Source organism: Lissotriton helveticus, chromosome 7 (assembly GCF_964261635.1).
Source record: "Lissotriton helveticus chromosome 7, aLisHel1.1, whole genome shotgun sequence".
NCBI lineage: Eukaryota > Metazoa > Chordata > Amphibia > Caudata > Salamandridae > Lissotriton > Lissotriton helveticus.
The window spans coordinates 746,789,534-746,804,482 of record NC_136068.1 but is presented as its reverse complement, the minus strand read 5'-3'; the positions used below and the strand labels follow the sequence as shown (position 1 = coordinate 746,804,482).

Genomic DNA, 14,949 nt, shown 5'->3' with positions numbered 1-14,949 from the left:
CAAACTGCATGGTACAAGTTAGTATGCTATCTTTTTTTCCCAGTCTTTCATAATCCTCATATTGCCAAAAAGGTTTGTTTGGGTAGAATTAAATTGTTATAATTAAAGTCAAAGCTAACCCCTATGTTACATTCTGTGTCAAGATGTTGTGCTTCTCCAGACCAATTACTCTAAGAAAATGCTCACCAGAATGGATGACATGTGAATCCTACACCTTGAAGTCCCCTTTGCCTTATATAACATAACATATTCTATACACCGATTTACACACGTACGATCCATTGTCTCTGTATGTATCTGATGTAAAGTGCTCTGACACCCTACACTTGTATGAGAGATCCTATAAAACAAATGAAATACATGTGACAGAGGGGCTATTGAGAGAAGAGAGGCACTGTTGGAGAGTGATAGTGAGGGATTCACAAAAGAGCCCCAAAAAGATTGTTGTATTGGTGCATAGTAAGGTCATCATTTACTATGCTTTAAAAGCAAATTCAATTCAATATATAATGACAAATGTGTTGCAGAATGCACCATTTTTTCCCAAATTTCCCTGGTGGGAGAGCCCCCCAAAGTTTGCTTTGCAGTGGGCAGGCTCACTCACTGCACTTAGTACTGGGACTGGTCTGACAACATTTGCCAGGGCAGCTTTGGGTTTCCAGTCTGGCCCTGGCAGGAGCCTCATACTGCGAAATGGAACCAAATATTGAGAAGTTAGTTGCCGAGATGCAGCACTAACCATCCCATTAAAAGATTTCGATTTTGCTAATTCTTTCTATATAAAATATTAAAATCTTTAGTGATTCGAGTATTTGTTTGGTGTGCACAAGTGTGTGTTTACTTTTTTCAAACTACTGTTGTAATGTTTGAAATTTAAATTGTACAAATTGTTTGGGGGTCCTTGGCTTCCAATAGTGACTCAATAGGGGTCCTCAGGAGTCAAAAGTTTGGGAACCACTGATCTAGAGGGCTGGATCCCTTGGGGGCCGAATTTGAAAGCCCAGGGCTGCTCTCGGTGCCTCTGCCACTTTCCCCCAGCTCCCCGAGGATAAATGCCGCATGTGGGGAGGAGTATTTCAGGACTGGGGAAAGGTAGAGAGAAAGTGATCAGAGAGAGAATGTTTGGACGAATGGAAATCGGGAGATTCCACGTGAAGAAGAAAGGAGCATGACTGCTTGGAGCATTTTTGCCAGGGCTGCTTTTGGTTCACTAGGCGGGGCTATAGAGGGTTACAGCAAAGGCGCCCCCAAAGGGGCATCAGGAGCCAGTGCCATAACTCCTGCAGGGGACCCGAAAATACCAGTTTGGGCAGGCGGCCCGCATTTCCCACAAGCTAAGAAATGAGCGCCAAGGTTGGCACATAAACATAGGGCCAATGAGGACTCCGTAATGTTTTAAACCCTGGAGGGGGGGGGGGCGCAGCACTTCAGCTGGGGCAACGGAGGGCTTAAAAGGACAGCGCTGCCCTTGCATAGGCTACATTGGTGGAGCAGTGACAGCGCACAGGACAAAAGAAGTACATTTGTTGGTAAAGAAGGCGCACCGGCAGGAATGTGTGCCTGAGGAAGCAACTTACCTGGGGATGCCTTACGGCAGGGTGAGCAGGCCAACGGGGGGAGTAAGCGGAGCATGGCACTCACAGCTCATATCTGTGGGCACAAACCTGACAGACAAGGGCGCAAGTTAAGCCTAACAGCAGTAAGAGGCTACCCCCCTCGCAATCGGAGAAAAACCAACAAGAAACTTTTACTCCAAAAAAGTAGCACGCATGATTGCCTTAACAACTGAAAGGTGTTAGAATTATGACAAGCAAATGACAGGACTGGGTTGATATAGGGCAGAGATGATTTATGAACCTTCATCAGTTTATAAGTTAAGACCAGTCATTCGTTTATGATCCTGACGGAATGATTTATGCCACTGTAATAATGATTAATGGCCCTGTCATATTAATTTATGACTGGCTGCTCTAATTTAGGAGGGCAATGACGTAATATAGATCACACATGTTAATAAAACTGTGGCCAAGATTTTCCCCAAGAAAGACAAAAAACAAGGGCTGGTGTCATTTGTATTCACAAAAGTATATGTGGGATGTGCATGAAGAGGGTGGGCGGGCGTTATGTTTTGAGTTGCAGCGACGTTTTGGGCTGAAGGGTGAGGACAGGAGCTGGGATGAAGGATAAGTAATGTGGCTTTTAGGCAGACCCTCCAGGATTTCGCGGTTTGCTGCGAAATCGGCACTTTTGTAAAAATGCCGTGATTTTTACAAAAGTGCCCGCGGAATCGGCACTTTTGTACAAATCGCAGCATATTTTTACAAAAGCTCCGCCATATCCTGGGTGGTCTGCAGTGACAGTCTCAAGGATTGAAGAATTAGAAAAAAACGTGTTATTCATAAAAAGTCCACCAGATGGCAGAATTGCTTTATTTGTTTTTTCTGTCGCCATTATTAACGTACATATGAAGATATGCCCTTTTGACACATCACACTAGAGAGAAAGATATCTTAGTATCCGCTGTCTCAAGTGGAGAATCCATCTGGTATCATAGGTCTTGGCATGGAAATCTCCCTGTGGATATAACGAGGAGCTCATAACCGGGCCCTAAGTTGATAAACTAGACTTTGCACCTGGAGTGACCACCTATCGAGAGTTTTCCTGGAAATTTGTTTTTTGAGACCGAGATCTTTTGTCCATTATCACTTTATTAATGGGTGTGTTTTTTCTTTGTTGAGCAGAGCACACATAGGCACTTAAGTGCTTGCAGCTAGATAGACGAACTATATGGAACTTGTGGTGAAAGTTTGTTAAATTGGAAATGGGTGAGGAAACACTTGTCAATCATTGGGATAATTAAAGAAGTTCTCTTTGTTCATTGGTTGTTGGGGCCTTAGAGACAGTGCCAAGGCTTGGGTTTAACTTGGTAAATGTTTGTGAGTTTATTAGCTGTGGTGTCCTACAGAACGTTGTTTATTAGCTGTGCTGTCCTACATAAGGCACAAGCCTGCTAAACTACCTTCTGCACTTTCCTACCTTTTGTCAGTGGAAGGCTCTCTGTCTCCTGCCACCCAAAATAGTAACTTGGCGCTCACCCATCCATGCATTCAATTACTCACTCATCCTTCCACGCACTCCTTGTTTTTATTTCTATTTTATCAATTTGTAAAGCACAGCATTGTCGCACAGGTATTTTAAGGATGGTGAGTTGGCTGTGCTCGCAGGGCAAGATCAGTACACAAGATGGATTGTTAATTCTTACCCAATGGCTAGGTGAATCAGTCAGGGTGACGGATGCAAGGAGAAAGGGTCAGTTAGAAAGGACTCTCCCTTTTAATAGCTTCCTTTGGGACCGATGAATGTTCAAGAGCTTTTTTGAACTACAGCATCGATTTGTGGCTGGAGTGTAAGCTTGAATTTATGTCACAAGTGGATGGATTAAATAATACAACGCCTTGACCGGAAGGGGTAATTGAAGGGTTTGGCAAATATGCAACCAGTCTACTGAAGTTAAGGCACTCCCCTACACAAGCCCCTCTGTGATGTATCCTCCTGCCAAGCACCTTGACCTACACAGCAGGAGCCCTTTCTGCAAAACTGTGATGGCTGCAGGGCCTAATTTCTCAAAAGCCAAAATAATCAAAGCCCCTGACACGCTGAGAGTTTTCTACCAAAGTAAAACAAACACATTGTTCTATTCTTAGGTCGAGCTAGACAGCGCATGCGCTGAGTTCGACCTGCAGTGATCCGTCTGTGGGTGTGTTTTTAAAAAAAAAATAATCTCTAAAACTAGCCTGGGACAGCAATAAAGTGATAGCTGGAAACGCTCAGGGCATATTCACAAGGAGTTAACTCCGATTTATCTCCACCTTAACACAGCAAAAGTGGAGATAGATTTAACACTCCATTCACAAGCTAGCGCAAACTTAAGACAACACCAGTATTCCCGCGATAACTGCACCCAAATTTACGTCTGTAACGTGGTTTTGCTTCCCTGGGCTGCTGACGGGCAGTCTTTTGCTTTTTGAGGGAAACAAAGTGTCTACATTGTAAATAACCATAAACAACAAGAGAGATAGGGAGAGTCATGGACACTCTTAGTCCCCAAACTATATTAGACATCAACAACAAAAGAGTGTTCCTGTTCTCTTTGAGGTGGAAAAAAGCACAGAGCACAAGGAACCAACAAAGCCCATTTAGTTTGTTAGGAAAGCCCTCACTCACCGACCTGGTCGGTGACTTGCTTCATCATCGGGCCCCACCGGGTGTGACCGAATGTCACCCCGGTGTGCTGCGACGCCAGAATTACTGCGGAGCTGGTCTTGTGAGGGTGGGAGGGCTATGTGAAAAATTACGTGAATAGTGTGAAGTGGTGACTTAAAATTGCCTTGTATGTATCAAAAAATTAATTTAATCAAAGATCATCAAGGACAAAGTTAAAAAATGTGATGGTGAGTAGGGCCAACTAATTGAATGGTCTACTCCCACTAACATTAAGTGACAACGTGAATGGTCAACATGAACATGTTTCAGCCGATGTGGTATAATTAACCTGGCATTCGTCAGGACCTAGAGTGTAAACCTCGGCGGTATGGGCACTCTAAGGCCCACCCAACCAGAGGACTTGAAAGTTAAAAAGTCTGTGAAGTGCAAAAAACAAGGGGGGCGGGCTTCACCACCCGAAGGTAGGACGCACACACCTCCTGTCTCTAAAGTTTAGAGACAAAAAATACAAAGCACCTGCGGGAATTAAAAACAGACAAACAAAACAAGACAAACAAACAATTAGAATATTTTGTCGATATTTGTCCTAACAAACTAAATGGGCTTTGTTGGTTCCTTGTGCTCTGTGCTTTTTTCCACCTCAAACAGAACAGGAACACTCTTTTGTTGTTGATGCCTACATTGTAAATAAACCAAATATACATAGCTTCATGTTGTTAAATAACTAAAAAAAATAAGATATCTGTGTTTGTTGTAGGAAAAATGGCCAAATAAAATGCCGCAAAATTGCTGCTAAATTTCCATTTTTGTGCCGCTAAATTTGCTAATCCATGCCGCTATATCCTGGGGGGTCTGTTTAGGGTACTCGGTTGAACACTGCGGTACCTCGTGGCGTTAACATGGTACTGTAAACTCGGGCAGGAAGAGACTGTCGTCTCCTGAACGCCCGTAAGGTGGGCTGCTCCAGTGTTTGTCGGGACACACTTCTAATGGGGGAGCATCAGCTCGAAACGGTCACGTTTGCTTGTCTCACACATATGAGGCACAAGGAGGTTGCCAGGTACACCCGCGAAACAATTATCAACTAATACTCCTGCCTGTACCTGCGTATCACCAAGAATGTGATACACCGGAATGAGGAACCGGAGGAAATACCGTCACCATTGTTCTCGGGCAGAGGTGCGAGTCAATGGGTGAAAGAGGAAGTCTGCGCCTGACACCGGCGTTTCATCAGACTGTATCTGCGTCAGAGCAACCTGTCCTGCAGGTACTGAATGTTAGAGTGCGGGCTCGCCTGCTTCTTTCATTGTTTGCTTTGAGATATCGCTGTGTGGTGTGTGAGCAACAATGCAACTTAACTGGTAAGAACAACTCCCCGTCATTGGGTGGATTCGTCACCATTCATACCTGTAGGACGCAGCGACGCCTCATTTTGACCCGAAAATGGCGCTAGGCCAAGGGAAACCAGTGTATTCCGCGACTGCTCCTTTCACCTTTGCTGTTAGTGAGGTCTGAATGGAAAAAAAAATCAATGAGTCCACGGCGCTGCTCCAAGAATCCTGAAGACTCGACTAATCGAACCTGGTTCGACGGCACCCTCTCTGCAGCTGCTGCAAAACCAGACAGCTGCACCGTGGCTGCTATTGTCCCGCAAACACTTCCAAGTTATCCTTATAAGATTAACACTTTTTGGGGGAATTAATACGATTTCGTTTCGTAGTGTTACATAAATACTTGATGTGTCACTGGCACATGCAAGGGCGTAGGAGACGCTACATAATAATACATACAAGATAATAAAACATTCAAGTATACCACATGCCCTCCCAACTTTGCCATGGGTTATCCAAAACATGCCAGTTTGTCATGCTCGCTAGTTATATAGCCCATATTGTTATTAAATGTTAAATGTTAATTTTATATAAACCATAGAGAAAAAAGGTGTTTGTAGAACACAGCCCCTAAATTAGATTACTTCAATCTGCTCTGAAACTAGTTGAGTAATGAAAGTTATACCTAGTGAAGTAAAGGATGGGCCATGGATGATAAAGGCAAGATTTGAACCCCGGTTTCCTGGTTGCACATTGTACAATTCAGACACTATGCGGTTACATCCTTCTCTATCCCATTTACCACCAGAGGTCCTAGCTTTTTGTTCAGTCTGTTACTTTATGAATTAGTCTTAATACATAGAATTATATAATTACTTATCGCACCTTAAATTAATCTTACACCATACACATATATACATATATGTGTGTAGTCAGAGGTTTTAAAAGTGTGGTTTCATGTTTGGAATGTTTCCACACCAACTGAAGCTCAAACACAGTGAGAGACGTGTCTGCCGTGGTGTGCTGCACTTTTGTATCACTCTGAAGAGCTGTAATCTTAGGAGTAAACTTTTTTGGGGCTTCCAGGTCTCTTTTTTCTAATAACGTTTTTATACTAACTGGGGTGTTGAGCCTTTCCTAAATAGTTCAGTTTGTAGAGGCAGGTGAACCAAGCAGAAGTACTAACGTAAAATGCTTAGATTGCTTACCTGTAATCCTCATTAACTCTGCGTACCTCATCCTTGACCCAGTCATAAACAACATGAGAGTTAACAAAACATACACCCAAACAAAACGAGGGCCTTTGTAATACTGACACCTGAAATAAAGTAAAGCACAGGATATAAAGCACACCCAAGTGAATTTAATGCCATATCCAAAACCACTTAAACAGGAGCAGGAGGCTCCACAGACTGCAACACACCACTCCAAAGATTTGAGTGATTGGTTTCTGCACATTTCAAACAATGGTGTCTAATAAATGTGTGTTCAGAGTCCCAAGTCCCAGCCCAACAGATCTCATCCAAAGACACTTTAAAAGCTGACACTCATCTAGTGGACCTCGCCTGAATATTGGAAGGACAAGGCAAGTCAGAGCCCTGATATGCCAGGGAGATGGTGCTCTTACTCCAACGGCTCAACAGCAGTGGCTCCTCTGCTGTGGCAGAGGTGCGTCGCCCCCCTGCTGAGTGCCAGGCCGCTGAAAGAAACTGGAAAAATAAAATTATAATAAAACAATTTTATTATCATTTTTTTTCTGCTAAAGGCAGCCAAGTCTGGGCAGGGCAGGACCATGACGAGAGTAAGGGGAAGAGTAGTGCACACTGTAAGTGCGCATAACGGTTTGGCCAGCTGTCTAAGGCCGTCCACTGCGACTCTGGGTCATCTTAGATGCAGGGCCGTTTCTACCATTAGGCAGGGTTAGGCGGCCGCCTAGGGCAGCAGAATGGCTAGGGCGGCAAAAGGGGGAGAAATTGTGTAGGCGTTCTACAATTCGACATCACGTGATGTCACGTTTGGCGCCAGGGGTGGGGGCCGTGTACGTCGCGACCTGTGCTGTGCCAGCATGGCTGCGCTGCACGTGTCATCACGGGTCACAGTACAGACAGAGAGGCAGAGAAACAGTCAGGTACGGAGGTATGCACCAAGACGGGGTGTGCCAGGGGGTGAGAAGTGGGGCGACACAGAGCTGGCAACTAATAGCTCTCCTGTCAGTAAAAAGCGAGTGCGTGATCCGGTGCTTCTGTCTCTGGACAGGCCTCGCTCTGCCCCTCCTCTGCCCCTCTCAGTGGCAGGTGTTACTGTTCTCAGAACTGTGTACACGAGGACTGCAGTGCCCCCCTCCCCTATAAATATACACGGAGGGTTACACAATGCGTATCTACTACTCACGGCAGCGCAGAGGAGAATAAAACATTAGGCACATGACCTTGTGAAGAAAGAAGAACAAAAAAGCTGAAACATACAGTGGGGTGACAGACACGGAGGGCCTGGCAGAGTCACGGAGGTGCAGGAGAACACATAGAGATCAGAACGAGAGCAGATGCACATTGAGGTGGGTGGTGGGGGGGGGGGTGGCAATGTGCAGATGGCAGCTGAGTGAGAGAGGAGGGTTGAGCGCAGGGTGGGGGGGAGAGGATGAGAGAGGAGAGATGACATGACAGGCCTGTGGGCTGCACTTACCATCTGAGCTTGAAGAACTTACAGGCGATGAGGACCTGGTAGCCCCAAGGACACCACCCGAAGGGGGAGCTGCAGAAGGACGAGGGCATTGGGAGGGAGTGGGGCTGGGGTACAGAGACAGGGAAATATACAGGGGGCTATGTGAGGAGTGACAAGGGGAGGGGTGAGCAGAGAATTGCTTAAGGGGATGAGGGAGAAAGAAAAGAGAGAATGGAGGAGAGAACAGATCAAGGAGAAGGGGCTGGCAGTCAAAGGCAGCGCTTGTTTTTCCGTGTCCTTCCAGGCCTTCGTGCATGAGACGGCCCATCTGGAAGTGTGTATGTGAAAGAAATAAGGGTATAGAAGCATAATGGGGAGATTAAGGGTTATCGGTAATTCGAGAAAAGAAAACGGCCCTGCTATTGTTTGAGACAATTTGCCATTCTAGGATATTATTAGGCCTGAGTGAAAGTTTCATTACAGCTGCAAAATCGCAAGTAATGAGAATATCAGCATTGCATGAATTTTATAAAATTAAGTTTTGTTATTTCGCTATGGTAAAATGTTACTTACTTTTCAACCAGATGGCACTAGTTCAAGGAGAAAAGTCATTGCAAGAACGTTAGAACTGTGGTTGAGATGCATTTGTTCTCAAACCAGTCTCCTGCTGGTATCTTTTGTGACTTTTTTATTACCTGGAGTAAGCCCTTGTGTGTAAATTTCATTTGAGATACTGGCCAAGAGCATTTTAGGACATTTGCATCATTTTGTGAAATATTTGTAAAAGAGATGTCGATTTTGAAAACAAAAATCACAATTTTGTCGACCCCCAGCGTGCAGTGAACCTCCAAATTAGTGGTGAGAAAACTCTACATTCTGGTTAAACTCCCTGTTGTTCTTTGTTGTTAATGGTAATGTTAGGGAGTTGTGAATTCTTTCGCTGTCAGTAAGGAGTGTACAACATGCAGCTATCCAGTTTTCAAGCTACGAGCTCCAAATACAAGTTCTTTTATATCTAATGCTATTTATATCTAATTCTTCTAGCCTGAATGACAGGGGAAGAGTGTAATGGTAGTAAAAGGGAGGGGCGGCATTTTTCAATTCTCGCCTAGGGCGGCAAAACACCTAGAAACAGCCCTGCTTAGATGCGGTTTCCAGCTCCCTGCAAGACCAAAAACCACAAAGAGACTGTTCAGAAGTCCGAAATGCAGCAGATCTGTCAACATACACAGATAATGCATGTTTAACATTCTCGGGAGAAGGACAGAGAGAAGGTAACACCAGTTTCTGAGAAGTATGAAACTTAGAATGAACTTTTGGGAGAAATCTGATCTTACCACTACAGCATCCTCCATGAACCGCAAATATGGAGGGGAACACCTTAAAGCAGAGAGCTCCCCTAATCGCCTGACTGACGTGATAGCCACCAGGAAGGCCACTTTAAAGGAAAGGAGCTTCAAATCCACAGTTGATAAAGGCTCAAAAGAAGAAGATTGAAGAGTGTAAATACCCAGAGAAAGATCCCATGCCGGAACAGAAGGTTTGACAACATGTGAAGTGGTGAAAAACTATGAAACAATCTAATAACCAAAGGTCCAGCATTCGAGGAAAAGGAAACTGAATCCCTGAACGCCCTGATAGCCGCCCACTGACCTTTCAAAGTAGACAGTCCATAACCCTTATGAAACACATACATAAATAATTGGAAAATAGAAGAAATATAACAAGATGTAGGATAAAGAGCATGAAAAGAACACTAAGTGTCAAAAGCAGTCCAATGTTTAGAATAAGAAGATAGGGTAGAACCCCCTATGTGAACCCTGGACCACTGAAATAAAATGGGCTAGCAAACCTTGCTACTCTAGAGTCCGCCGTTCAATTTTCAAACCACTAAGGTTAGTGGGACAAATGGTTCTGGATTGAGACTGCAGAGGAGATGGTTTCTGTAGCAAGATCCAAGTAGGAATCATGGCTAAACTCTTCAATAACGGGAACCATGATCTTCGCGGCCAGTACCGTAAGATTGCCAATACCTATGCCCTCTCGACGCTGGACCTCCAGCAGAAATGACTGAATGAGGAGAAAGGGATGAAAGGCATACAGCAACATTGGAGGCCACGGACTTGACAAGACAGCCCCTCCCCAGGTCCCTCTTCTGGAGTCCTGGAGCAGAAAGTTGGTAGGTGCGTTAGTTCAGGCAGAAAATAAATCCACCTCTGGACAGCTGAACCTCCAGCAGAACGGGCGGAAGACCCTGGTGGACAGACGCAGATCCTGAGAGAATGGAAATGGATGCCTCAGAGCATCTGCTTTTCATTGTCCGAACCCCTGATGTATTGAGCAGAAATGGATTGGAGATGAAGTTCTGCCCATCTCACCAGCACACACACCACCCGATTGAGTGACTGGCTGTGAGTGCTGCTGTGATGGTTGACATATGCCACAATCACTGTATTGTCTGATCGAACCAGGACATTCCAAATGGACAGGTGTGGCTCGAAATACTGGAAGGCCCTCTCCACTGCCACAATTCCTTCAAATTGGATAATCGCATGGCCTCCGATCTGTCCCATTAAGCCTGAATGGAGGACCACCACCCCATTGTTGCCCCCATCCCAGGGCACTGGCGTCCATTGTCGCCTCTGTTGGAGAAGAAGGATGCATCCTCATTCCCATGGTGAGATTCGCTGAGTCCCCCCACCACTGCAGGCTGTGAACAACGTGAGAGACAGTGGAATCTCCATGGTCACATCCTGAATGGAAAAAGTTGCCAAAACCGTGAAGGTGCCAAAGTAATGGCCGTAGGTGCAACCTGGCCCATGGTACTGAGAAGACAGAGGCCGCCATGTGATCTTGCAACTTCAGCCACTGAAACAAAGTGGCAGTCCTCTGAAACAACGGACATGTCAACAGGTATTGTAGATGCTGGAACCTGGAGTGTAGCAGGAACATTTTGCAAAGAATAGAGTCGAATTCTTCTCCTATGAATGTCCTCCTTGTCAAGGGCTAAAGATTGCATTTCTATTGCATTTTGGAACATTCAAGAGAAAGCCATGGCTCTATAAGTATAAGTATGGTCAAGACCAGAAGTTGGTGCATCATCTAAACAGATGGAGTCAGAAGCAGCCAGTCATCCAGGTAAGAAAACACTGAGATCCCCTGAAGATGAAGGTGAGCCACCAGAGGCACTACCACCTTGGTGAAGACCCTGGGTCCGCAGGCTGAATGGAAGCACACAATACTGCCAATGATGACCGCCTCAGATAGAATTGCAGATACTTTTGAAACCACAATGCCAGGGGAACATGATGATAGGCATCCATGAGATCCAACGCAGTCATCACAAAGCCTGCCTGAATCAAGGGAATGATCCATAGCAGGGTATCCATTTTGAATGGGACATTCTGAACATATTTGTTCAGGGACTTGAGGTTGATCACGATCCTGAAACCCCTTGTTTCCTTCGGGACTAAGAACACAACCAAATAAATGCCTTGTTTGCTCTCTGCTTTTGGAACCGGAACAACTGCTTTCTTCAGACCGCCGCCAGGATCTTATTCTCCCCGTATTCTTTTTACATATTGGTGAACGGTCCTGAAATGGCTAGGCTATAATATTCTAGGGAAGAACTCAAACACCTTAGCAAACTGCCCGAAGGAATAGTCCTTCAGAGCAATGTAGCCAACAACAGACCAAAAGAAATTGTATATGAAAACGATTTTTCTTTTGTTAACTCACCTTCAGTTCCCTGTGATCCGACTTACCTCAAAACCCCATAGCATTCAAAACCTATAAAAGCAATCTATTTTAATGCACATTCCATCCCAAAACATACCATGGAAATATGGAGTCTAATGGACACAGAGTCACCAGATATCTGTTTTATAACAGAATCATGGCTGCATGAACACTCCTCCACAGATGTGGTAGCCGCCCCCTCCCCCCCCAATATAAAATCACCGGGGTAGATAGAAGGGGAAAAAGAGGAGGAGGTTTGTTAATTGCTACAACTCCTAGTATGACCGTTACAAATTTAGACTCCGCCATTACAGATCAATTAGAAACATGTATTTTTAGAACTGACGGTTTATTCCAGGTCACCTGGAGAGGAGCCTTAGTATGCAGACCTCCCGGCCCGAAAAACGGCTTCACATATAAGCTACTAGAAAACATTGCCCCACATGTGTTAGCCTCAGATATATTTCTCCTAATAGGAGATTTTAATTACCATGCAGAGATTTCATCCGATCCCGATACCCATCAGCTCATTACCAACATGAGATCTCTTGGACTTGTACAACAGGTGGATAGCCCCCCCCCCCCCACTCGGCCGGGCACACACTTGATTTAATATTTACAAATTCATCATGTATCATGGTGGAACCTCTGTCTCACTATTATGGTCAGACCATGAATTACTGAAATTTACCATCCCAGCTCAGAAATTTAAAAATGAGCTAAAACCGAATCAAAATGGAGAAGGTCATGGCGGAAAGTTACTTCTACCTCCTTCTCTACTCATTTTAATTCTCCATCTACATGCCAAGAAAAAAACATCGATCTGGCTGCAACCTCTCTTCAGGGAGCCATAACATCTGCTTTAAATAAAATTGCTCCTTTCACTAAAGTCAATTTCAAACCTAGAACCTCACCCTGGTTCACGGAACAGCTGAAGAAATTGAAACTCTCTTGAAGGACCGCGGAACGAAAATGGAGGAAAAGTAAGAATCAGCAAGATTGGGAAAAATATAGAACCATCCATCGTATCTCCTTGGAAAGTATTAGACAAGCGAAAACATTATTCCTCCTAAACCAAAGAGAAAAAGCAGCAAACTCTAATAAAGAGCTTTATAACATCTTGAAAGAGTTCACATCGCCCCCAGTCCAATCACCGATTTCCATCTCACAGAACTGGGTGAACTCGCTCTCCTAATATTTTGAGGACAAAATAAACACAATTCACAGTTCCTTTTCACCTCAAGAAGTCACCAATATCTCACAAAACCATCCCTCTACTTCTTCCAGCTCTAGCTCTTCACTGGAAGAATTCTCTCCATGCAATCTGGAAGATGTGATTAGCGCCATGAATAAAATTAAATCTGGCTCACCAGTGGATCCTATACCTCCGCGTTTCCTTCCAATAATCGCACCTGCAAATCTGGACCGCCTGACAGACTTATTTAACAATTCGCTGCCACAAGCTGGCATTCCTAAAATATGGAAGGCCGCAAGAGTTACACCCATTCTAAAAAAAAAACACAGCTGACCCAAATCTTCCAATAAACTACCACCCTATCTCGCTCCACCCCTATTTTGGGAAGATGCTCGAGTCGCTGGTCAATAGACAGCTTGTCACTAACCTAGAAAGCCACGGTCTTCTGGACTCGTCTCAGTCTGGCTTTAGGGCCGCACACAGTACTGAAACAGCCTTGGTAGAAATCACTGACAACATCAGGCTAGCTTTGGATAGAGGACAATCATCTATTCTCTTCCTGCTAGACTTATTGGCTGCCTTTGACACAATCTCCCACAGCATTTTAGATCTAAGACTCTCTGAGATTGGTGTCAGAGGGAAAGCCCTCAAATGGCTGAGGAGCTATCTAACTGACCGCGTCACTGCTGTTCAGATTGATAACATCGTTTCCAGTAATAGACGTGTAATGATGGGAGTGCCCCAGGGCTCTATTCTGAGCCTGACACTCTTTAATCTTTACGTAACTCCGCTAGCCGAGGTGATCAGGTCCTACGGCTTTGACATTATGTCATATGCCGATGACACTCAGGTCCTTATCACACTCGGCCCGGAACCTACGGACACAAAAATACGTTTAAAAAACGGTATGACCCACATTGATAGATGGATGAATCTGAACCATCTTCAATTAAACGGAGGAAAGAATGAAATAGTTGTCTTTGGCAAAGCCCACTAATACTGGTCCAATGACTGGTGGCCCGAATCTCTGGGACCCTGCCCAGAGCCAAAACAATCTGTCCGGAACTTAGGTATCCAAATAGATAATAAATTGTTTGGGGGGATGGCAGGTGTTTCCATTAACTGGAAGAAATCGGTAGTGTTTCCACTGACAGATGGCACTCCCAGGGTGACATCTGAATTCCCATTGAGATAAGAGGATGAGGCAGTCAAATATCTGGGTGTCTGGCTGAGCCGAAACCTGCAGGAGATCTAGAACTTGAACTTTGGCAGAGCAAACACGTGGTTGGAGGGAAAGGTGGCAAGCTGGTCCAAGCTGCCCTTGTCCATTGCCAGGAAAATAGCACTGACAAAAATGGTGATTTTACCGAAGTTTCTGTACCTGTTTATCAACGTGTCGATACCCCTCACACAACATTTCTTTTCACGCTTAAGATCGCAATTACTATCCCTGGTGTGGGCGGGAGGGCAGGCTAGGGTATCATGGGACCTGCTGACGCTCCCATTGAGGCAAGGTGGCTTAGGTGCTCCTGACATGCAGTTATATGCTCTGTGTGCTCAGGCTCAATTTCTTCATTTTAGGGTGCACCAGACGCCCTATCAGCCTCACGTGGCGGTGGAGATAGATGCGGTGGCACCAGTGCCACTGGAGGTGGCGCTGTACCAGAAGCCACTGCGGCCAAGGGAAGTTGTGAACACGGCGGGCACCCTGCGCTGGGAGTGCACTCACGAAGAGAATTAACATCCCTGTTCTATATGCGCCAAACATACCACTGGTTCAAAACCCCATGCTCCCATGCA

The 14,949-nt window shown here is 45.1% G+C and overlaps 1 protein-coding gene across 3 annotated transcripts in view; it reads right to left on the bottom strand.

The window, feature by feature from the left end:
• The window catches only part of LOC144767011 (uncharacterized), a 587,268-nt gene that overhangs the window by 411,171 nt on the left and 161,148 nt on the right, over positions 1-14,949 (bottom strand). For 2 of the 3 annotated variants that reach the window (XM_078650666.1, XM_078650665.1), the window contains exon 1: positions 5,632-5,734. The exons of the other annotated variant lie outside the window; for it this stretch is intronic. In XM_078650666.1, the coding sequence (XP_078506792.1) occupies positions 5,632-5,655 (24 nt within the window). In that variant the 5' untranslated portion in view covers positions 5,656-5,734. Of the gene's footprint in view, positions 1-5,631; positions 5,735-14,949 lie in introns of those variants that run through there. 3 annotated transcript variants of the gene reach the window in all.